At 49.5% G+C, this 25,402-nt stretch overlaps 1 protein-coding gene across 1 annotated transcript in view; it reads left to right on the forward strand.

Moving 5' to 3' along the window:
- The first annotated feature begins 1,691 nt into the window (after window positions 1–1,691).
- The window catches only part of ITGA9 (integrin subunit alpha 9), a 364,186-nt gene continuing 340,475 nt past the window's right edge, over window positions 1,692–25,402 (forward strand). The window contains exons 1-3 of the mRNA XM_019984744.2: window positions 1,692–2,166; window positions 21,815–21,942; window positions 24,075–24,181. Of these exons, the coding sequence (XP_019840303.2) occupies window positions 1,982–2,166; window positions 21,815–21,942; window positions 24,075–24,181 (420 nt within the window). The 5' untranslated portion in view covers window positions 1,692–1,981. The remainder of the gene's footprint in view (window positions 2,167–21,814; window positions 21,943–24,074; window positions 24,182–25,402) is intronic.

The following is a 25,402-nucleotide window of genomic DNA, read 5'->3' on the forward strand; positions in this document are numbered from 1 at the left end:
ATAGCCCACAATCTCAACTGTAACCATAACTAATGTTTCAGGTAAACATCCAGACCTCTTTTTTTTGGGGGGGGGCATTATTAATTTTATTTATTGCTTACTTGTTTTATATTTTATCAATTTTTTTGATTATGTCCATTCTTTTAAAAATTCTAAAAATATAATTTCAAAAGGTTACACTCCAATTATTATAAAATATTGACTGTGTTCCCCATGTTGCAAAATACATCCTTAAGCATATTTTACATCTAATGGTTTGTATCTCCCACTCCTCCACCCCCATATTATCCCTGCCCTCTCCCCACTCAGACCTCTCTTTGAATCCTTGCTGTTCATCCTGGGACACTCAGATAAATCACTTAGCTTCAGTGCCTTAGTTTCCTCATCTCTATTATTGTTATTATTTTGTCAGGGGGACATGATCTGTGGCTCACTGGATCTCAGTTCCCTGACTGGGGACTGAACCTGGGCAATGGTAGTGAAAGCGCAGAATCCTAACCACTAAGCTACCAGGGAACTCCCTCATACCTTTTTTTTAATGCGCATGTGGACAGAGGAGCCTGGAATGGGATGGCAAAGAGTCATACAGGACTTAGTGACTGAACAACAACAAAAGCCTACATTTGTCATCATATTTTCAACATGTTAGAACTTGTGGAATTACAGCTCAAACAGTGCTCACAGGGAAATTTAGTGTGTGTGTGTACACGTGTATCATCAGTTCAGTTGCTCAGTCGTGTCTGACTCTTTGAGACCCATGGAGTGCAGCACACCAGGCTTCTCTGTCCACACCAACTCCCAGAGCTTACTCAAACTCATGTCCATTGAGTCAGTGATGCCATCCAAGCATCTCATCCTCTGTCGTCCCCTTCTCCTCCTGTCTTCAATCTTTCCCAGCATCAGGGTCAGCTCTTCGCATCAGGTGGCCAAAGTATTGGAGTTTCAGCTTCAGCATCAGTCCTTCCAATGAACACCCAGGACTGATCTCCTTTAGGATGGACTGGTTGGATCTCCTTGCTGTCCAAGGGATTCTCAGGAGTCTTCTCCAACACCACAGTTCAAAAGCATCAATTCTTTGGCGCTCACCTTTCTTTATGGTCTAACTCTCATATCCATACATGACTACTGGAAAAACCATAGCTTTGACTAGACAGACCTTTGTTGGCAAAGTAAGTACTCTGTATTTTAATATGCTGTCTAGGTTGGTCATAGCTTTTCTTCCAAGGAGCAGTATAATATTTATATATAATGCATATTACAAATAATATATATTAGAAAAAGAAAAATCGTAAGGCTAAAAATCTAAGCGTTCATCTCATGGTACTAGAGAAAAATGTTGCAAATCTAGAGAAAGTAGAAGAAAAGAAAGGTAAAAAACAAATTGATAAAATTTTAAAATTGGAAAGTAAATGCGTTACAGAAATAAAATCATTAACGTTAAAAGTGGGTTCTTTAAAAAAATTAATAAAATTAATGGTTCCTACAAAGACATATCAAGAAATAAAGAGTAAAAACACAAAATACAAGTAGGGTGGGCTCAGGACCCGGCGCCCAGGGCTCGCCGGGGACACTGGGCGCTGGGGCGGGTCTCTGGGCTCCTCCGCGGCCGCGGGAGGTGGTGCCGGGCTCGCGGCCCGCAGGGAGCGCTGCTGCGCCGTTCCGCCGCCGGCCACTCAGGCCGCCCACCCCGCGGGCGCGCCTCTCCGCAGTCCAGCGCCGCCCGGCCCGGGACCCACTCGCTCCGAGCGCGCACACTTCTCGGCTGGACAGAGGACGCCGGCCGCTCCGGGCCGCCCCTGTGCTGTCCTACGGCTCCCGCTCGGCCCACCGCCCCCAGCCCGGCACCGCGTCCCTCCTGAGCCCGAGCGCAGAGTTCCGGCCCCCAGGAGACTCTCGGCCGTCGGCGGACCCCTCGGCCCCTCCGCCGGCGCGCTCGGCGCCCTGCTCGCGGGGCTCAGGGGAGGGCGGCGGCCAGCTGGGGATGGGCGGCTCGGCGGCGCAGAGGGGCGCCGGGGGGCTCCGCGCGCTGCTCCTGGCGTTGGTGGCTGCAGGGACCCCTGCGGGCGCCTACAACCTGGACCCGCAGCGCCCAGTGCGCTTCCAAGGTCCTGCCGGGTCCTTCTTCGGCTACGCGGTGCTGGAGCACTTCCACGACAACACGCGCTGGTGAGTGCCCTCCCGGCCCGGACCCCGACCGCAGCCCGGCCCGGCCCGGCCCGGCCCGGCCCGGTCCCGCTGCAGCCCCGAGGCCGCCGCCGCCTTTCCGGCCTCTCCATGCCGCCGTCCCGAGGGGGCGATTTAAATGTCTCCGTTGCGTGCAGCCCGGCCGCCTAGGAAAAGAAGGGACGAGGGAAGACACGGTCTCCGCTCCCGGACGACCCGGTGGGCTCCCCAGGAGGAGGGGGCCGGGCGCCTCTCCGGGTGGGAGAACCGCCGGGATTGCCCCTCGGCCTCCCAGGCAGTCTCGGCTTAACTCAGGGGCGCGAAGTAACTTGGTTCCTCTGCCTCCACGGGGCTCGGGAGGCCGGGCCAGCACCTCGAACGTCCCTCTCCGGGGTGACCGGCAGACTTCTCAGTTTCGAGAACTCTTGGTGACACCCCCCGCCCCCCCAACTCTCCCGGTTTAGGCGTCTCCTGCCGGCTTTGCAGCTGGAAGCGGTGTAACCGCGAAATGCGAGGGGGAGTGGGCTCGGTGTTCCTGGGGGAGATGCCAACTGAGTGGTCCTCAGGCTCATCAGGCCCTCTGGGGAAGCGAGCCGAGAGGGTCGGGAAGGCAGGGAAGGGGGACAATCCAGGACACTCAGTGACAAGGCCGGTAGGGCTGGCTAGTGAGTGATTTCTGGGGCGGCCTGGGTCTCACCACACATGGAGGCGGCTGCCCTGGAGACAAGCACTGTATAGAGGTCGAGGAGGACAGCTGCCCCCTGAAAGTCCCCCTGAGAGCTCTCCTCATTAGGCACCATCTGCAAAGGGGCACAGAGCTTGAGTGGCCAACCCCAGAGGAGAAGCACCAGGGAGGTTGGTCTCTCCTTGGCCCTTTCCTCCCGCCTAAGGGCAAATGAAACAACCCCAGGAGGGGTCAGGCACTCCTCAAAGAGTTAGAGGGTGGATAGTTCCCCAGTGGGGCCTAGGCGGCAGCTAGTCCTGGACTGGTTTTATTGTGAGCATCCTTAGGGATTGCAGGCTGGAAGGGCAAAGACCTCCTCTGTGCTCAGCTTGCAGTTCCGCCTGGAATTGGACAGAGACTGATGGAACTGGGAGGGTTGGTAGATTCGTCTTGAGCATTCCTGGAAAATCGGGAACTTTGTGACCTGCCAGCCCTTTAACAATCATGACGTTTAGGAGAGCTGCCTCCAGGAGAACCAGCTTTGAAGGTCTTTGTGTAGCTCCTGCCCAGTTCCCTGTCTCCCTCCCTACTGTTTACCCCAGTTCCTGAGTTAAAGGCCAACTGTCATTTCCTGCAATTGCCAAATCCCCCCTTGACAGCAAAGCAGGCTGACACCTTTTCTGTGTCATCCCGTGTACTCAGTGTGCCCTGTGGACTTTGAATTTGGTAGAGAAGGTGGCCTGGGCAGGAGCAGGTAGAGAACACATCCCAGGATCCGAGGCTAGGCTCCGGGACCGTGTGACCTTGGCACAAAGCATGTGGGGAGGGCTGTCAAAAATAGGACTAGTCGGGGCAGGGGGCTGCTGAGGAGGGGCAGGCGGGGAAGCTGAAGCATCACTGATGCGGGAGGACCTTTACCGTACAGAGAGCTGCCAGGACCTACCTCCTGGACTTGGACGGGCCGCAGGTGGAAGCTGCCCTAGCTCAGAGCAAGTAGGGGGAGTCAAGACCTGGAAAAAGAGTTCAGTCTGCTTTTTTTGTTTTTAAAGTCTTTTGGCCAAGCCGCACTGCATGTAGGATCTTTAGGTCCCCAACCAGAGATCAAACCTGGGCCCCCTGCAGTGGAAGCACAGTCTTAACTATTGGACCACCAGGGATGTTCCCAGTCTGCTTTGTTTTAAAAAAGGGGATGAGGAAAGCCTGTGTGATGTGAATAAATTTGGCAAGTGCAGGGAAAGACCCAGGGTATGTGGCAGAGAGGGGTTGAGGATGGAGGGTCATGCTGGTTAGTGGCCGTGGTGTCACGGGAGATGTGGGGCAGATATTTCAGGGATTCAGAGGAGCCCCTCATCACAGCCAGGCTGCTGGTCTCAAAAGCTTTCTCTCTGCTTCTTATACTGAGTGGGCTGCTCTTTTTTTTCTTATTCTTTTTTTATATTATTATTGAGATATAATTCACACATAACATTAATTCCAGGTGTACAGCATAATGACTTGATATACATATATATTTTGAAATGGTCACCACAATAAGTTCATCCTAACATCGGTCATCAGACACAGTTACAATTTGGTGTGCCATGAGAACTTTGAAGACTTTACTACTCTCTTAGCAACTTTTAAATATGCAATACAATATTGTTAACTATAGTCACCGTGCTGCATATTACATCTCCATGACTTATTTTTATTAAATTCTCTTGGAGTATAGTTGCTTTACAGTGTCATGGTAGTTTCCACTGTACAAGGTGAATCAGTGATACATGTATGTATATCCCCTCTTGCTTGGATTTCCTTTCCCTTTCTATCACCACAGAGTATTATGTAGGGTTCCCTATGCTCTACAGTAGGTTCTCATTAATTTCCTATTTTACACATAGTAGAATCCCAATCTCCCAACAGCCTGCTCTTTTTATCTGACTTCTTGTCCCTATAAATTTTCAAGTACCAACTAATCCCTCCTGTGATCTATTTAAAGCAGCTTTTCCTTTGCCTCTCCCCTACTCCACACTGCCTTGATTTTGTATTAGTTCTTGCTTATCTCCTTGACTTGTATCCTTCTGCTGTTTCTTCCAAGCATCTTGGGCTTTTGTCATAGCTTAGTCAGTAAAGAATCTGCCTGCAATGCAGGAGACCCAGGTTTGATTCCTGCATCAGGAAGATCCTCTGGAGAAGGGAATGGCAACCCACTCCAGTATTCTTGCCTGGAGAATCCCATGGACAGAGGGGCCTGGCAGGCTACAGTCCATGGGCTCAGACATGACTGAGCGACTCAACCAGCGCCAAGCATCTTGTCTCCCTTCTCTCGCTTCTCGGTCTTAGACCTTGAACATTATTCTCTGCTGACTGGGTTGCCCAGTCTTGGTATACCATGGCCTTTGAAGGAAGAGACTTCCAGCATCTCCTATTTTCTTCTTTCTTTTCCTTCTATCTTTAGAGGCTAGACTTACTGTGATAATCACGAAACTTCCTCCAAAGGCCTCCCACTTGCATAGGCCTCTACCCAGGCCCTGTGCTTAATTCTGTACTCATAATTTTGTATTCATTTTCTTAAGGGTAGTTGTCCTGTATTTGTAGGATTCAGGCCCTGTGGAATCTGGAACTGCTACTCGGTCTCTACCTTAACTTTCAGCTCTGGGGTTTATTGATTGACTTAGTGACTGATGGTTGGGCTCTACCTACCAGGCAGTTCTTGGGTCCTGGATCTTTTAGCTTTGCTTGAGGGACAGGCAAGTTGTTTCCAATGATTCACGATTATAAACAGCAGCAGGGTAAACATCCTTCTAACAAAAGCCTTGCGGACATCCTTAATTATTTCCTTTGCATAAGTTCCTGGGCTTAGAATCACTCTGTCAGAGAGGGAGGGAGGCTTTCAGGCATTTTCTCTGAGTTTCCATAGTGCCAATGAAGCTGAAATGTGAACTTTAGGGGGATGTATTAATTGTGGAGTAATGTACCAAAGGGCTGCTCCAGTCCAATGGGGGAGCAGAGCCACCTACATGAAGGAGACTTCAAAAAGATGACAGAGTCGGGTTGGGTGTAAGTGGTAGACTTGACGAGGAAAAGTCATGTATTGAAACTCTGAATGGAACAGAAGGCGGTGTTCACTAAACCTCATGTCTTTCGTCTTTCTTCTTGAGCAGAGATTATTCTGTAGCTTCTTCATTCAGTCTTTCATGGTTTAATAGTTTTGCCTCATGCTAATTAAACACCTTTTACAGGTGGGAGGATTTGTCTTGTGTAAGGTAAGGAGGGAGGGGAGTGCTGCGTGGCGGGGAGAGTGGGGGCTCTGCAGGGGTCAGAGAGGAGGGGTCCCCGGACCGAGGGCCCCCCAGGCACACATCACAGAGCACCCGCATGTGCTCTGTCAGCAGAACTAGTTATGGGGACTAGTCTGTGTCTTCTCGAACCCCATAACTGAGCATTCCAAGCATTTCGTTTTTAAACCAGAATTGTCACTGACCTGAGGTCCTAGCTCTCCGTGTGTGGGGTGGTGGTGGGGGGCTTGCCTTCTGAGCCGCGGACCCTCATCCTGCACTTGCAGTCATGCTGCGTTGAGAACGGAGCACGACCCCACCTCTCTCCGAGGGTGTGGCTTGAGTGGCCTCTGCCGCATGCTCTGGGCAGTGAGCGTTGTCCCCCTGGCCAGATGGACCGCAGTACCCCAGGGAGTGTGATAGACGTCGCTGGTATCGGTTTGGATGCAAACAGCAAGGGACTCGGTTTCTGTTTTTTCCCAGTGATCCCTGTCTGCCTGCCCTGAGCTAGCGTCCTCTCCCAAACCTGCCACCCCCAGCTCTTCTTGCCCCATTTGAACAACAAGCAAGAGGTACCAGGGAACACGGACAGAGCAGATTTCTGTCCCCTTCCTGTAGACATGGACAGTCCCTCAGCTGCAGGGCAGACAACTGTGACACCCTGTGAGATAAATACATGCAGCCCGGCAGGCGTCCAGGCCCCGGAACGGGGTTCTTTCACACCCTCCCCTCCCCTCCTTCCTCTGGGCCCCAGACGCCCCGGAGTCTGAGGCGGTTGGGTGCCCTGGCTTCCTTTCTGGAGACGTGCTTCCTGCCCCATCTCCCGGGACACATCAAGACGGCTGTGCTCCGGCCCAGAGCAAGTGCTCGGAAATGGAAGAGGCGCCGGCATTCGCTTTGTTAAGGTTGTCTGAGCATCACTCAGTGAGGAACAGGAGGCGATTCAGAGCCGAGGGGAACATGGCATCCTCTCATTTGCATGAAGCTTGAGAATTAAGAGAACAAGCTAGCTGGTTCTGCACTGCCAGTGCAGTGGCCACGAGCCAGCTGTATTGCCATTTGAATTAATTACTACCAGGGATTTCCCAGGTGGTCCAGTGGTTAAGACTGTGCTTTCACTGCTGAGGGCATGGGTTTGATCCCTGGTTGGGGAGCTAAGATCCTGCATCCCATACCGTGTAGCCAAAAAAAAAAAAAAAATTGCAGCCAAATAAAATGAAGAATTCAGACCTGCAGTCACACCACCACATTTCAACTTGTCAGTAGCCACAGGTGCCTTATGGGTGCTGTTTTCAACAGCACACAGAACATTTTCACCATTGTGGAGAGTTCCAGTGCTTGTTTGAAGCAATGACTTGTGTCTTTTTTTTTTTTAAGTTACTATTGAATTTGTTACAATATCACTTCTGTATTATGTTTTGATTTTTTGGCCATGAGGCATGTGGTATCTTAGTTCCCTGATCAGGGATCAAACTGGCACCCCCTGCATTGGAAGGTGAAGTCTTAACCACCAGACTGCCAGGGAAGTCCCTGACTTGTGTCTTAAACAGCTCAATAGAGATCCAAAGGCAATGTAACCAAGAAAAAAAAGTCAGCCTCTGCATATCTGAGTATTAAAACTGAAATGAGGGAGCTTAAATTTAATTAAAACTTAATAGCTGTCAGCCTCTTTTCATCCATCAAACATTGGAGTGCCTGCTCTATGCTGAGGGCTAGCGATTCAAGAATGAAAAATGCACTCAGCCTGATGGATGAGAAGACTGTGGGCTTCTCCCCTTGTACGTCAGGCAGAAATAAGATGTGGGCTCCGATGTGGGAGGGCAGGTCCTCAGGCAGGCAGGGGGAGTTCTGATAGGCAGAAAAGAGCCCCATGAAAATAGAACCTTTGGAAGGGGGATGCTGGGACCATGGGCCCTGTTCCCCACCCCGACCTGGCTTTGTGCAGAGGCACCCAGAGATGCTGGTGGCAGCCAGGCTGTCTCATAACCCCTGTGGCGAGGTCTTTGCCCAGCTCTCAGGCTGGGCTGTAACCCCACTTCCCCATCTGGGTTTTCTGGAAGTAGCTTTTTCAGATCTTGTTCCAGGTTCTTACTAGCCCTGCAGTGCCTGCTTTTTGAAAGTGCTCAAGAAGAGATGACACGCGTATGAGGCCCCAGTTCTAAGGGGCCCTGGACAGCATCCCTTGAGGGTTTCCGTGACATTTCCCTGAAGATCTCAAGAAACTGGCAAGGGTGCTGTTTCCTGAGCTAGTGCTGAACACTGGCCGGGGCAGAGGCAGCTGTCACACTCCGGAGAGAACCTTCCAAGGCAAGAAGACAGACTCTCTCCAGCCAGTCTCTAACAGCCCAGAGTGTGAGAGTGTGAAGGGCCGGGCCCCGGCCAGCTCTGAGTCCCCAGCGAGCTGCTGCTGGTCAGGAAACAGTCTCCTTCTGATAACTCCCATTGTGATCTGTCTGCGGAGGATGCTGTTGTCACATTTATTAAAAGCAGCCATGGTGTTCTCAGAAACCACTTGCTTTCAAGGGTTTAACTTGAAACTTTAAGAAATGTAACTTTAAGAAATCAAAACAAATGACCCCATCAGATAGGACTTGCTGGGCATCTGCAAGAGGTCCAATCTTTCACAAGTGTGATAGTCTCTAGGGGAATCTTCAGGACCACATGGTGACTGGTGTCTAGTTTGCCAGATGGAGAAGTAAGGCTCACGGAGTTACATGCCTTGACCAGGGTCCATTCCAGCCTTGGCTAATCAGTGTGCACTGGGGCCCTCGGTCAGTCTGGGTCCTCTGGGAAGCAGATGCTAAGACAGAGATAGGAGTTGAAAAGAATTATGGGTACGGGGAGTAAGGCGGATGAAAGAACAGGGGAGATGAAACAGAATTGGGCAGGGAAAGCCTCAGACGGTGATGCGGGCCTGATAAAAGTCTCAGTCAACTTAGGGGGAAGCTGCTGTATAGAATAGGGAACTCAGCCTGGTGCTCCGTGATGACCTAGATGGGTGCGATGAGGGGGTGGGAGGGAGAGTCAAGAGGAATAAGATATAAGTATACTTAACAGCTGATTCACATTGCTGTACAGCAGAAACTAACACAACATTGTAAAGTAACTGTCCTCCAATTTAAAAAATATCCTATGATAAGCCATAGTGGAAAAGAATATTTAAAAAAAGAATGTGTATATATATATATAATATATATATATACACACAACTGAATCACTTTGCTCTATAGTAGGAATTAACAATGTTGTAATTCAACTATACTTCAATAAACATCAGTAAGAAGAAGTCTTAGCTAACTCAACAGGGGCATCCCCAATCCCCAGCACCCCATATGATCATAGTCAGCCCCCGTGGTTGCCTGGGGAAGGCCTGGCCTCAGCTTGATTGCCTGAAAGGGGCGGCAGCTGGCGGCTGTCAGCTCACTGTCCCCTTGCAGCCCGATGGACGAGGTGCTGGGCTCAGTGGTAGACACGGAGCCCGTCATGTGTGAAGGGTCGTGTGAGGTGTGTCCCTCGGCCTGTGGCGTGGCAGGGATAATCTGTGCTCCTGCTCATCCTGCTGTATCAGCCCAGGCAGTGCTGGGATTCTGGGCTGTTAGGATAAGCCCCGAAGCAGACTTGCAGGGTGACTCTTCCTGACCTCGGGGAAATCACAGGCGAGGGGCGGAGGAGGAAGAGAGCTCCCACCTTATCCTGAGCCTCTGACCAGAGCTGCAACCCTGGTATCTTGTGACCCACAAAGCCTTAAGCTGTGTGGATCTGGAGGGACAGAGTAGTTGAACTGAGGCCGAAGCAGAGAAAAGTGTTTGATCATCACCTTTTTTTTTTTTTTTTTTTGCTAGAGGGAGCCTTAGGAAGTGAAAGCGAATCCAAGATTGGTGAGAATCCAGTCTTTGAAACCACAGGGTCACTTGGTCCCCAGTTTCTGCTTTTCTGGGACTCTTGTTACGAGTTTAAATTTGTAGCAGCGGCAGCCACAGCACTGCTGATTGCTTAGCCCATGTTGAGTACCGTTCTACCTGCTTCATGTGTATTGACTCAACATTCCCTACAATTGCTTCAGCTAGTCGTCATTGTAGCCTCATTCACAAGGGGGAAACTGAGGCATGGAGGGACAGAGTAGTTGAACTGAGGCCTGCACCTTTGCCTCTCAAGAAGAGTTTAGGGCCTCAAGGCACCCAGACATCTGTGTTGTGAGACTCTGTCCTGCTTTCCTGAGAAGGTTCTGGAAGCTTACCAATGACACCCTTTGCAGATGTTTATTCAGGACCCACTGGCTACCTGTGTGGAGATACTGGGGTTTTGCTTTCCAGAGATGCTCAGTCCCTCAGGAAAGAGGGACCAGTCATCCTGCCAGGGATGTTTGTAGGGTCTTCGCTCACCCTAGGTCACAGTTAGGACAGATATGTCCTAGGAAATATGGAACGTTCTGGAATTCCCTGTATCCATCCTAACCTCTCTGGGTTTCCCTCCCTCCATCTGCTCCCTTGAGTGCTCCTGGCTCCCACGGCTTACTGAAAAAGTTTCCTTTGGAGAGTAGATGGGGAAGGATGCCACCTCTGCTGGTGTTCAGGATTCACTCCTGGATTTGTAATATTGTTAAAGAAACCCACTCAGCCTCAGAATTTCTGTATAAATGGCCAGAAGTATGAGAGCAAAGATGATTTAGGTCTGCCCCCCGCCCCCTGCAAAGCTCAGCGTCAAAAAGGCATGGGATGAATTTCTTCCATCTCAGTTCATCTGTTGGTATGTTGAACCTCTCCCAGCCCTTCTGGACTGTCTAGCCTGGAAATGCTGCAACACGCACACACCCCAGAGCAAAGTTGGCTGTGTGCAGGCCCCTCCAAGGGCAGCAGTATGCAGGGTCCTGGCACCACCTCTCCACCAGCTCGGGTCCTGAAGTGGATGTTCTACACTCAGGGGAGTGGGGTCCTTCCTGACTCTGCCTTCCTTAGGGCCCCTGGTTCCCTGCTGCTGCTGCTAAGTCACTTCAGTCATGTCCGACTCTGTGCGACCCTATAGACGGCAGCCCACCAGGCTCCCCCGTCCCTGGGATTCTCCAGGCAAGAACACTGGAGTGGGTTGCCACCTGGTTCCCTAGCAACAACCAAATCTGTGGTCTGAGCCATAGCAGGTGCGCTGCCGAGATGTACAGTGGCCCTGCCAGCCTGCCTTCGCCCCCATTTAGAAGCTGTGTGTTCTTAGCAAGTTGCTTTAGGTGTTTGAGCCTCAGTCTCTCCTCTGTGAAAGAGGAACAAAGAGAGTTTGTACTGCATGACATTGTGGGGGGAATTAAATGAGATTATGTCTGCAAAGCCTGAAACATAACGTGTACCACGTAGTAGAACCTGGATAAATCTGAGTAGCTGTTTCTTCCTGTTTCTTTGAGCCAGCATTCCAAGCTAATGATCTTCATCCTGACTTCATATGCTAAAATTTTGCTTTCAGAGCATTTGTTGATTCATTCATTTATCAAAATTTGAGCATCAGCACTCCATACAGAAATGAATGAGACGCTCTTTATTATGTGTCGTCTGTAAAATTTTGGTCATGCCCAGCATCAGTCTGCATTTTTGTTTATTTATTCATATGTCTGTTTCCAAAGATCTGAGTTGGCTATTTTCATAGGAGACTTGTGGGACTGTAAAGCCTGAAGTTTTTAAAAATCTTTTTAAAATCCAAGTATAATTGGTTTACAATATTATGTGTTTCAAGTGTACAACATAGTGATTCAATATTTTTATAGATTATACTTCTTATAAAGTAATTATAAAATATTGACTACATTCCCTGTGCTGTTCAATGTATGCTTGTAGCTTATTTATGTACAGTAATTTGTACCTCTTTAGGGCTTCCTTGGTAGCTCAGGCAGTAAAGAATCTGCCTGCAATGCAGAGACCTGGGTTCAATCCCTAGGTCAGGAAAATCCCGTGGAAACTGGAATGGCAACCCACTCCAGTATTCTTGCTTGGAGAATTCTGTGGACAGAGGAGCCTGGTGGGCTACAGTCCATGGGGTCGCAAGAGTCAGACACGATCGAGTGACTAACACACGCACAATTTCCTACCACTGTCTTGCTCCTCCCTGCTTCCCTCTCCCCTTTGGCGAGCACTAGTTCCCTGTATCTGAGTCTGTTTCTGTTTTGTTATGTTCATTTTTTTGTTTTATGGTTTAGGTTCCACACATGAGTGATTGCATATAGTATGTGTCTTTCTCTGACTTATTTCACCAAGCATAACACCGTCCAAGTCCACCCATGTTCTTGAAATTTTGCCATTTGCTTGCTTTCTTGTGGCTGAGTAATATCACATTGTATATATACCACATCTTTATCCATTCATCTGTCGCTGGACACTTAGGTTGCTTCCAAGTCTTGGCTATTGTAAATAATACTGCTGTGAATATTGGGATGCATGTATCTTTTCAAATTAGTGTTTTTGTTTTCTACGAATGGAATTGTGGATCGTATGGGGATTCTATTTTCAGGTTTTTAAGGAACCTCCATGGTGGCTGCCCCAGTTTCCATACCCACCAACAGTGTGGGAGGGTTCCCTTTTCTCTACATTTGTTATCTGCAGTCTTTTTTGATGATGGCCATTCTGACAAGGGTGCGATAAAACCTGTCATTTCGCATGGCTCTTCCTTCTCTCAGAGAGCAGATTGGAAGCCATTCCTATTCTGGGGAGCCCTGTCCTTCATGCCAGCATCCAGATAAGTCTGGGAGCTAAATCCACACTTCCAAGGAGCTGGTGAGGATCTTAGCCAAAAAAAAAAAAAAGTAAATGTAAAAGTATTGACCTGTTTTTCTTAGAGAAGAAAAATTTTTTCAAGAAACCAATAGGAAGACCTCAAGACCCAGGTTTCCGGAGTTCTGCAACGTGCTCTGGCTCTCAGATTTTAATGTCTACCTAATGCTCTCAGGTGGGGAAGGAAAACCTCAGCTCTTTGCCATGTTTCCGTCTCTGGGTGTATCTACCAGGGCCTGAGCCCCTGGCCGGGGCAGCAGCCTCTGAGGACCCTTTATTCCCATCCAGGGCGGCCAAGGGGGTTTAATTCCTCTCCGAGGCGGGCCCTTCCCTGTGACTCTGTTCTTTCCCCGTTGGTCGTGGAATTCCACCAGTTTCCTTCTCAGGGAGTGCAGGATTTGGCATGGTCAGGTAACTTTCCTGGCTCCGGCTCATCCAGTCCTGGCTGTGTTTTGCCTAGGAATGGACGTGGAGTGATTCCTGGGGTTTCCCTGAGGTGCGGTGGACATGCAGCGATTGAATTCCACTCCTGTAACTAAAACATGGGTCCCCGGGGAAGTTTTGGTTTGGGGATCAAATGCCTGAAAGCAGACCTAATGGGTTTAAGGTTTTTAATCCCCACTTGCTGTCCTTGATCTGGCTGTAGTTTCGGCCTCCGAATCACTGCTGCGGTATTTGTGGGAGAGAGGAAACCTTGGGGACAGTGTCCGTTCCAAGCCTTCCTGAGGAGGCAGCTGTGGTTCAACCCTTTCCTACTACCTGTGTCCCTGGGGAACTGACCCGTGGTTTGCTCTCAGAGGGTGAGGGGTAGGTTCAGAGCTGGATGGGTGGCTGGATGGGAGCCCTGGTGACCAGCTTCCCCTGACACGGGTCAACCAAGGAAGTGGCTGTGTTGGAAAAATGGAGTGCACTTAACCTGCCACATAGGAGGGAGTTCACAGGGACTGGAAAGAGCACGCCCTTGGACGTGGGCCCCTGGGTTCAGACCCCAGCCCTGCCACTTACGAGCAGTGTGCCCATCGTCTCAGTAAAAACACGAAACGCTGCCTGGCAGGATTGCCTCGGACAGGAAATCAGACAATCCATGAGCATGGCTGGGGCCGGCAGATGAACAGATGGGCCCACATTTCCAGATAGGTGCGTGAACTGCTCATTTAGAGAGGCGGCACCTTATTGTAGTTTTGATTTGCATTTCTCTAATCCCATGGACGGAGAAGCCTGGTAGGCTGCAGTCCATGGGGTTGCACAGAGTCGGACACGACTGAAACGACTTAGCAGCAGCAGCCGCAGTCATTATCAATATTGAGCATCTTTTCATGTGCCTATTGGCCTTCTGTACGTCTTCTTTGGAGAAATGTCTATTTAGGTCTTCTGCCCGTTTTTTGTTTGGGTTGCTTGTTTTTTTTTGTTGTTGTTGAGTTGTATAAGCTGTTCATATATTTTGGAAATTAATCCCTTGTTAGTTGCATTGTTTGCAAATATCTTCTCTCATTCTGTAGGTTGTTTTTGCATTTTGTCTAGGTTTCCTTGTTGCAAAACCTTGTAAATTTGATCAGGTCCCATTTGTTTATTTTTGCTTTTGTTTCTAATGCCTTGGGAGACTGACCTAAGACTACACTGGTACAATTTATACCAGAGAATGTTTTGCTTTTATTCTCTCCTAAACATCAAGGTCATATTGTATAGCACAGGGAACTGTATATTCAATATCCTGTGACAAGCCATAATGGAAAAGAATATGAAAAGGATTATATATGAATCGGAGAAGGCAATGGCAAGCCACTCCAATACTCTTGCCTAGAAAATCCCATGGATGGAGGAGCCTGGTAGGCTGCAGTCCATGGGGTCGGTTCGAGTTGGACACGACTGAGTGACTTCACTTTCACTTTTCACTTTCACACAATGGAGAAGGCAGTGGCAACCCACTCCAGTGTTCTTGCCTGGAGAATCCCAGGGACGGCAGAGCCTGGTGGGCTGCCGTCTATGGGGTCGCATGGAGTCGGACACGACTGAAGCGACTTAGCAGCAGCAGCAGCAGCAGCAGCAGCAGCAGCAGCATATATGAATAGCTCAGTCGCTTTGCTGTAGAGCAGAAATTAACAGAACATTTTAAATCAACTGTAAATAATGGCTTCTCCGGTGGGTTAGCTGGTACTTGCCTGCCAATGCAGGAGACACAGGACGAGGGTTTGATCCCTGGGTGGGGAAGATCCCCTGGAGAAGGAAATGGCACCCCACTCCACTATTCTGGTCTGGAGAACCCAGGGCTACAGATTGTGGGGGTTACAGTCCATGGGGCTACAGTCCATGGAGGTTGCAAAGAGTCGGATACGACTGAGCCCACATGCACACATTACTTCAATAAAATTTCAGAGTGGCGGGGCGGGGTGGGGCGAGGGGGTGGGGGTGGCTAACCTCTGGGCAGCACTTTTACACCAGCAAAGTGAATATTCTGGGAAAGTGGGAAGGCGAGTGAAGTTCAGCCTTATGGGGAGGAGAAAGGCTTCCTCTCATCCTTTGGGGACGGAGCCTCCAATCCAGAGTTTAAGCGCAGGGTCACCTGCAGAGCATGAGGCACCTTTTCCAGACAGGGTCATACCTGTGAGCGGCTGGCACCTGTCGACTCCCTTTTCCTCCTTTCTGGCTGATGTGGGGAGGGCAGAGTAGGGGAGTGGGCACTGCACCCGACTGCCAGGGTGCGTGCTGCACTTGGCATCTCTGTGGGCTCAGGTGAGTGCCATGACCTCGTGTGGTCACCTGCTTCTCCATCTGTAAAGGAGGAATAATATCAGTGCCTCCCGCAGGCTTGTGGTGAAGATGAAATGCAGTTCAGCCCAGAGGGAGCCTAGCCCAACACCTGCACACTCCCCGTGCCCAATACAGGCTGGTGGTCCTTGTAATTAGGAACCCGAGTTCTGAGTTAAGGAGGAGACTGGGAAGTGCCTGGGCAGTTTCTGTGCATCTTTAACTGGGAGTGAGATAGAGGAGAGCTTGATTCTCAGGGGTCATCTCTTCATACTGGCCCCAGATGAGAGTGATTGTAATCAGTGTAGGTGGTTCTAGAACCCTTCTTAGAAGTCACCTGGAGAGTTTGTAAAAAATGCATGTTCTTTTTAAAACAGATTTGTTTTATTTTTTTTTATTTGGCTGGCTGTGCCAGGTCTTATTTGTTATGTGCGGGATCTTTGATCTTCGTGGCAGCACGAGGGATCGTTAGTTGTGGCATTTGAACTCTCAGTTGCGACATGTGGGGATCTGGTTCCCTGACCAGGGATCGAATCCTGCCCTCTTGCATTGGGACCTCAGAGTCTTAGCCGCTGGGCCACCAGGGAAGACCCAGAAAACACGTTCTGATCTAGTGGAAAGGGGATGGAGCCTGAGATTCTGCCTTCCCCTTATGCTCCCAGTGGTTCTCCGTGCTGCTGCTCTGAGGACTGCAACTTGAAGTCAAGCAAAGGTCCGAAGCAGCCAGATGATTTTTCATGGGGAGCCTGTTGGCGGGGACGCTCGGCTCCTTGAGATGGTAACTGTACAGAAGGAAGAAGCATCTTACTGTCTTATCAAGAGTGCCAGGAAAGATTTGAGGGGGAGGGTATGTCTGTGTAACTCAGAGTGAGAGAAAAAGCCAATGTCATCTTTTCAGTGGCATGCCCTGAACTCTGTCCTCTCTCTCAGGATCAGCCCGGCCGATAGCAGGGCTTCAGAAGAGGCAAACTCATTAGCTGGCCTGTGGAGCAGCCTTACTGGCCTGCAGCCTAGGTAAAGAGCAGTGCCAGGCTGTGGAGGAAGCCATGATGTTCTGTAAACACAGAGATACAGGCTCGTCCTCCCTCGAGCCACCCTGTGAATGTCAGGCATATGTGTGCACACATGCCCCCTTATCTCTTGCTTCATTTCCTGTCACACAGGAATTGGGGGGGAAGAAACTTCCTCCTCCAAGCAGCTGATTAAGAGTTTGAACCAGACGGTGGTAATCGGGTACTTCATCAGCTGTTGTTGTTGGAACCATTGAGTACCTTGGGCTTCGAAGGAAAGTATGATTCAGCAAGTCCTTTCTCCAACATTTTTTTTTCTCTATTTTTGGGCTGTGCCACATGGCATGTGAGATCCCAGTACGCTGACCAGGGATCAAACCTGTGCCCCCCCTGCAGTGGAAGTGTGGTGATCCAACCCCTGGACCACCAGGGAAGTCTCCCTTCTCCAACTTTAGATTTTGAAATAAATTTTTGCTTCTCTGTCTCAGCTCTCAGCTGGGAGAATCCATCCTGGGATTTAAGCTTTCCAGGTTGGATACCCAATAGAGGAATAGACCACTGTTTCTTTCTTTTTTATTTTAAATGTAGATCTATTTTTTGGCTGTGCTGTATGGAATGTGGGATCTTAGTTCCCTAACCAGGGATGGAACCTGTGACCCCTGCATTGGGAATGCTGTCTTAATCACTAGACCGCCAGGAAAGTCCCCTGCCATTGTTTCTTGCAGCCATTTCCCTTCCTTTGTACACAGTGAATTCTCCCCCTCATTTAGTTCTTGCGTTTTTGTTTGTTTTTAGCAGCATCTATTTCAGTTAGCAAATTGCCAACATCCGCTGGATCATAGAAAAAGCAAGAGTTCCAGAAAAACATCTATTTCTGCTTTATTGACTATGCCAAAGCCTTTGACTGTGTGGATCACAATAAACTGTGGAAAATTCTGAAAGAGATGGGAATACCAGACCACCTGATCTGCCTCTTGAGAAATTTGTATGCAGGTCAGGAAGCAACAGTTAGAACTGGACATGGAACCACAGACTGGTTCCAAATAGGAAAAGGAGTTCGTCAAGGCTGTATATTATCACCCTGTTTATTTAACTTATATGCAGAGTACCTCATGAGAAACGCTGGACTGGAAGAAACACAAGCTGGAATCAAGATTGCCGGGAGAAATATCAATAACCTCAGATATACAGATGACACCACCCTTATGGCAGAAAGTGAAGAGGAACTCAAAAGCCTCTTGATGAAAGTGAAAGCAGAGAGTGAAAAAGTTGGCTTAAAGCTCAACATTCAGAAAACGAAGATCATGGCATCCGGTCCCACCACTTCATGGGGAATGGATGGGGAAACAGTGGAAACAGTGTCAGACTTTATTTTTCTGGGCTCCAAAATCACTACAGATGGTGACTGCAGCCATGAAATTAAAAGACGCTTACTCCTTGGAAGGAAAGTGATGACCAACCTAGATAGCATATTCAAAAGCAGAGACATTACTTTGCCAACAAAGGTTTGTCTAGTCAAGGCTATGGTTTTTCCTGTGGTCATGTATGGATGTGAGAGTTGGACTGTGAAGAAGGCTGAGCGCGGGAAGAATTGATGCTTTTGAACTGTGGTGTTGGAGAAGACTCTTGAGAGTCCCTTGGACTGCAAGGAGATCCCACCAGTCCATTCTGAAGGAGATCAGCCCTGGGTGTTCTTTGGAAGGAATGATGCTAAAGCTGAAACTCCAGTACTTTGGCCACCTCATGCGAAGAGTTGACTCATTGGAAAAGACTCTGATGCTGGGAGGGATTGTGGGCAGGAGGAGAAGGGGACGCCAGAGGATGAGATGGCTGGATGGCATCACTGACTCGATGGATGTTGAGTCTGAGTGAACTCCAGGAGTTGGTGATGGACAGGGAGGCCTGGCGTGCTGCAATTCATGGGGTCGCAAAGAGTTGGACACGACTGAGCGACTGATCTGATCTGATTTCAGTTAGCATTTATTCACTGTGCTGATATAAATTTGGAGTTGGTGGGAATTTCTGGACCCAGCCCTGTCCCATGGGGCTTTTGGAGTGAAGGAGGAATTTGACATTCCCCAGCTCCTGGAAAATCCCATGGATGGAGGAGCCTGGTAGGCTGCAGTCCATGGGATCACAAAGAGTCAGACACGACTGAGCGGCTTCACTTTCCCTTTTCACTTTCATACATTGGAGAAGGAAATGGCAACCCACTCCAGTGTTCTTGCCTGGAGAATCCCAGGGACGGGGAAGCCTGGTGGGGTGCCGTCTATGGGGTCACACAGAGTTGGACACGACTGAAGCGACTTAGTAGCAGCAGCAGCAGCAGCTCCTGCAGTCTGCCTTGTGGAAGGGTGGTGGGTGTTTCAGCGTAGACATGGCAAACTACTAATTCCTCTCACCTGTGCAAACACAACGAGCATCGGAGAGAGCTGGCTCCAGTGACTCCAAAGCTCAGCCCCCAAAGCCAGGGGGGAAATTGATCCCTTAATGTGGCTTTCTTCTCACTGGAGTTTCCTTCAGAGGATCATTCTGCGTTTGTCAGAGAGCAGCCACAGACTGGCCCGACTGCCCTCGTGTGGGTGATGGAGGTGTCGTGGCTTGCTCGGGAAAGTGCTTGCTAAGATTTCCAGAGGCAGTGGGTTCCAGCCCCACTTCTGTTTGGGATTCTGCAGCTGTGGCCCCTCGTGGTGAGACTGAGGCTGGGAGTTGCCCTGGGAGCCCTGGGTGCGGGGTCAGGGGGGCACAGATCCTGGGGTGTTACTGAGCAGCAGCAGGCAGCTTAGAGGAACCCCCACTGTTGGGGGCCCGGCTCCTCTCACACCCAGTGTGGTGTGATTCGATTCCTCACAGGATCAGATATACAGACTCTAAGACTGAGCTGGAAAGAAAGGCTCCAGTAAGGAGACCCTTCCTGTTCCCTGGGGGTTGAAGGATTGAGCACAGGGACCCATGTGGCTCCTTATGAACCTGACACCATGTCTCTGAGCAGATTAGGGTGGTGTCCCTCGTGGGCTCTGCCAACCTTTGCTGAATGACTGTCTGAGGGTCTCAGTCCTCCGTGGTCTAATCTGAGGGTCTACACCTCTTTGCTCAGCCGGAGTGTCTGAGGGGAGCAGTGTCATTCTGAGACCAGGGTTGGGGTGAACATTTGAGATCCCAAGATGAAGGAGGCTTTCAGAAACGAGTTAGAGGAGCCTGCTTCAGCTTTCTGCTGCCCTAGGGAGGCTGTATAAGGTCCTTGTAACCTGTGCTATTAGTCACCTTGTCCAGAGATGCATAAAGGAGAATGCATTCCGTTCCCAGGCCAGGGGGCCATGAGCTTTTTCATAACATGCCTGATACTCTTGGGAGGGGAACTGCACTTCCTTTCTGGGCTGCGTGAGATATGGGCAACTCACAGAATCAGATATAGGCCCTTGTTCCGCTGAGTGAGTGGCGTGGCATTGTCTGCTCTTTAAGCATGAGCATGGATTCTGTTTAAAGTTTCATTGTACAGGTCCTTGTAGCTCAGTGCCAGCCGTGCCTGACCAAGGGTGCTTGGTATTCTCTGATACAGCTCTTCCACTGACTACTTTGCAGAAACTAGGGACAAAACTCTAGGTCAGAACTGTTTTTGTAACATGTTCTATACCCAAATGTGTCTCTCTGTCGTCTTGGCACATCTTGCTCTTCTCCTCTGGGGAGTAGGGTCCTGCTGGGGACGATGGTTCATCTCCAGGGCAGACTTGCCTTGTGGCTCAGTGGTAAAGAACCCATCTGCCAAAGTAGGAGATGCAGGTTCAGTTCCTGGGTTGGGAAGATCCCCCAGAGAAGGAAATGGCAACCCACTCCAGTATTCTTGCCTGGAGAATCCCATGGGCTAGGAGGAGCCTGGCGGGCTACAGTCTGTGGGGTTGCAAACAGTCGGAAATGACTTAGCAACTCAGCAGCAGCAACATCCTCAGGGCAGCTTTTTGGTTCAAGATGAAGGACGTAGAGCCACGTTCTTGCCCTGTTGTAGGCAAACTCATCTAGCTCTGGTGTGCCTTGGGCTAGAGGTTGTGGTTTATAATTTCACTCTGTTGTTACTTCTTTCCTGTCACCCTAAAGGTACATATCGTGGGGTGGGGAGCAAGAGTGGGACACAGTAGAAATGGCATTTCTAAACTTCTCATTTTTTGTTTATTCATAAATTTTTAATAAAATTTCACAATTTTAAATTATTCACAAATTTGTATAAACACAACTCAGTTTGAAAAAGAGAACATTTTCAAGCACCTTCCTCCAGAAACCCTTCTTCCTGGTTATACCCTGCCTTCTTCTCCCGAGAGGTCAGTGTGTTCCTGACCTCTAACACCACCCTGAAATTTCACCTGCTTTTGAATGTCAGATAAACGGATTCAGGCACTGAGTACACTACTGTCCCCTGTATTTTTTGCTCAGTGTCTGTGAGATTTGTCCATGAGGTTGCAGTCGACTGTTCATTGATTTTTCGTTGCTGTATAGAATTCTGTTTCTACACCACAGTTTAGTTATTCTAGCATTGATGGCTCTTAGGGTTTCTTGTAGTTTGGGGCCATTACAGACCCAATATTTTGTGCGTGTCTCCTGTAGACGTATGTGTGCGTTTCTGCTGGGTATGTTCCTAGAAAGCGGATTGCTGGGTCTGAGGGCAGACACCTGTATAGCTTTCTATAGCTGTATAGTTGATTTGTTTTGCGAAGTGGTTGTGATCGTTCACACTGTGCCCAGGAAGGGTGAGGGTCCCATGTGCTCCGTATCCTTGCTAGCACTTGGTGTTTTCAGTCTTTCTGGTTTTAGTCTTCTACAGGATGTGAAGTGGTGTCTCATTTGGATTTCTCTGGTGACAGATAGAGTTGAGCATCTTTTCATATGTTTATTGGCCGCTTTTCTTTTGTCAAGCATCTGTTCAAGTCTTTGGTCTATTATTCGTTGTTGATTTGGGGGAATTCTTTATACATTCTGGATAGGAACCCTTTGGTGGTATGTGTTCCCAAGCAAACTCAGATGTTCTCTAGGCACGTTAAAATCATGACGGGTTCACAGTAGGAGGCCCTTCCTTCTGCCTCTCCCCCGGCCACCACCACCCTCAGCACCGTATAATTCTGGGGAATGTCTCCCAGAGAGCATTCAGACAACACACTCACGGCTGGGTGAGGATTTAGCATTGACTGCACTTGCCTGGCACTGGATTGTGACCGAACGCCCTTTATTCTTGATGTGCAGGGTCCTTGTGGGTGCACCAAAGGCGGATTCCAAGTACAGCACTTCAGTGAAGTCCCCTGGGGCTGTGTTTAAGTGCCGAGTCCACACCAACCCTGACCGGAGATGCACCGAACTGGACATGGCTCGAGGTGGGTAGATTTTTCACTGCCAAGATGGGGATGGGTTCTGCACCCTCATACTATCCTCTTTTTCTTCCTAACTATTCACTCACTTTTCCATCTCTCTTTCATTCCCTCTTTCCCTCCCTTCCTTCCTTCCTTCCATCCATCTACCCATCCATTCATCATGTGCTCAGTACCTATTACTTCCTACGCACTGGGATATACCAAACAAAGATCCTACTATCCTGGGCCTTACTAGTTAGTAGGTAAAAAAGACATTAAAACAAATAAAGATCAGAGAAGAGGGGAGGTGAGTATTTGATCTGATCTAGATTGGAGGGTCTGGGGAAGTGACTTTGACACTGGAAAGATGCACAGCGTTTAGCTGGGCAGGTGCTAGAGGCAGAATCTCCAATGGGAGGAAAGTTTGTGGCATTTTAAAATCCAGAGCAAGCCCCAGCATCCCTGGAGTGGTAAGCAGGGGACCATGGAAGCAGGGGAGGATGGCATGGTGAACTGGGGTAAGGTGTTAGGATTCCGTTCCACGTACAAGATGGGAGGCCATTAAAAGCAATGTTAGGTTTTATGATTTAAGTAGGCAAAGAGATGATTGATAGGTGTTTTTAAAAGCCCCCTTGGTCTGATGGAAAGTTCATCATCTTTGGACGTCAGATCTGCCTGGGTTCGGAGCCCAGCTCTGCCTGTTACTTGTTGGGACTCACTGGATGTCTCACTGGATGTCTCCGAGGCTCTTTGGCCTCAGTTTCCTCACCTGTAAAATCAGAAGGATGATAGCCACCTCACAGGGATTACTGTGAGAGGACTGATGGGATAATAGAAGTGAATACACAGAACTGTGCTTGGCACAGAGTCGGTTCTCAAAGTAGCAGTTATTTTACGGAAGTCATCACTTCGAGTCCTCGATTTCGCCAAAGTCCTTTCTCCTCAAGATCTTCTATTATTTTCATTAAATGAGGAATTGTCATGCCTCTCTTTAGCAGAATAGGAGAGGTGTCCGTGGCATTCTCCATGACTGGTTTGTGGGCTGTTACTGGTCCATAACAAATTAAGGAGCTTTTTTTGTAATATACATCAGCAATTTGCTTCCTTGGTGAAAAGTCTTGCTATGAAAAAAAGTCGGATGAATTAAACAACATACATGGTGGTGGAGTCAATTTACATCTTGTTGCAAGTTCCTCATTTAAGGGCTGGTGATGTGGTAGGCGCGGGCGTGCAGCTGTTCCCCGAGACCCTTAGCGCGAAGGTTAGAGGTCACGCTCCGCCAATGGTCGGCAGGGCGGTGTTCTTCTCGGCGGAGAGTGTGGTGAGAGGCGGACGTCGGCCTTCTCCCCGGCCCTCCAGGCCTTCAGGCCAGGCAGCAGGGGAGGCGGGGCCCCGGGGACAGGCCGAGGGCTGTGTCCTCCTGAGCCGTCGTCACGGCAGCCCACCGGCCCTGGCCCAGGCCTGGAGGAGGCGGGAATCTCGCCTGACCTCTGCAGCGCGATGGCAGTAGGCGCCTCCCTGGGTTGAAGTCTGAGGAACCCAGCCCCCATTTGGGCGGCCTAGGGGCCGCTGGGTGCTGGGTGCCTGGCTCCCTCAGCAGTGATGGTCCCTGACCCTGAGCGTACTTGGGGCTGAGAGCCGCCTCTCAGCTGGGCTGAACACTGGCAGGAGGACCCGGGCTGGGGGCTGGACCAGCCCTTGGGCAGGGGGATGGGCCTGCTCGGGGACCCCTCCTCATAGCCAGGCCTGGACCTCGGAGAATGAGAGTTGAGTCTTGGGACTTGAGTCCTGTCTTGTCAGAACAGAGAATAACATTGGTTTGGGTAGAGGTTTATGGGAACATTGTGACCTGACCTCAGGAACAAAGGATCTGACACCAAGAAGTTTGTCACAGCCCCTCCCTCACCTTTCCTAGGAAAGGCCTTTGCTGAGAGCTTTCTGGGAGTTTGGGGTTTCAAGGCACGAGCCACCTGTCTCCTTGCAGGGCCCTGCACTAAACCTTTCTCTTCTCCACCCCTGACTTGTATCGTCTGGCCTCACTGGGCTCAGGGATTTGCTTTCACTGACAGTAACAAATGCGTGGGTTGTAGACTGCCCTTTGGAAGGTAGACAACAGCGTTCCTCAGGCCAGGTCTGACTTTCCTGTCTTTCCTCAGGGAAGAATCGGGGCATGCCCTGTGGAAAGACCTGCCGGGAAGACCGAGATGATGAATGGATGGGGGTCAGCCTGGCGCGGCAGCCCAAGGCCGATGGCCGTGTGCTGGTAAGGCCTCCTGGGGGAGCCGTGGGGAGGGGGTGGCAGCCTGGAAATGAATGACTTTGACCCCTTTGCAAAGCTGGATGGCATGGCGATAAGGGCATGGCTTTGAGATTGCCTCTTCTGGAAGACTGCTTGGACAAATGATTCATCTTTTTATTTTCTTTGTCTGTCAAATGTTAATCATGTCTATTCCAGGGTATTGAGATGTGGCTATTGAAAAAGGGCAAATGAAATGTATGTGGAAAGTGCTTTGTATAAATAAATTTCGATCATTACATAAGCATTTTCCTGTGGGTATCTTTTTAAATTGAGTTACAATTTACATAAAATTGTTGTTGTTTAGTTGCTGAGTCGTGTCTGACACTTTTGCGATCCCATGAACTATAGCCCCACCCTCCCCAGCCTCCTCTGTCCATGGGGTTTCCCAGGCAAGAATACTGGAGTGGGTTGCTGTTTCCTTCTCTAGGGAATCTTCCCAACCTAGGTATCCAACCTGAGCCTCCTGCACTGGCAGGCGGATTCTTTACTACTGTGCCACCAGGGAAGCCCTTCCATAAACTGCACAGATCTTAAGATTACAGTTTGGGTTTTGGCATTTATACACACTTGTGTGACCACCCACCCATCAAGATACAGAACATTTGTCGTCCCAGTCATTTTCTTATGTTCCTTACTGGCCAGAAAAACAAAATGTAAAACAGAAGTAATGCTGTATCAAATTCAGTAAAGACTTTTAAAACTGGTCCACGTGAAAAAAAAAATATCCAGTCACTCTGGCCACATTGCAAGTGCTCAGTAGTCACAGATGTCCACTGGCTGCTGCGTCGGCTGGCACAGAGGAAACGTGGTCTCAACAGAATCTGTAACTGACCCAGAGGTCTTGTTTTGTCCACTTTTGTCCTTCACACTTTTCTCTTAAGGTATAACACTCAAGTTCTTAACGTGCCCAGTTTCATTGAAGAGCCTGGCACATGTGTTCATGTATACATGTATTTATGTTTCTGACTTCATAGGCCTTTTATTGAAAGCTATATAAATGTTTTTGAGAAGGGAAAATAATATTAGCTGCCATTTCTGGAGGGCTTCCTTTGGGCCACAGGCTGTAAAGCTGGGGGTTTCACATATATTTAATCCACAGGGAAAACCAGATTTTCCTTAAGGATCTAGGCAGAGTGTTTCTGAGCCCTCTCTGAGGAGCCCGTTTTGCATTCAGCTTCTCAGTGG

Source organism: Bos indicus, chromosome 22 (assembly GCF_029378745.1).
Source record: "Bos indicus isolate NIAB-ARS_2022 breed Sahiwal x Tharparkar chromosome 22, NIAB-ARS_B.indTharparkar_mat_pri_1.0, whole genome shotgun sequence".
Lineage (NCBI taxonomy): Eukaryota > Metazoa > Chordata > Mammalia > Artiodactyla > Bovidae > Bos > Bos indicus.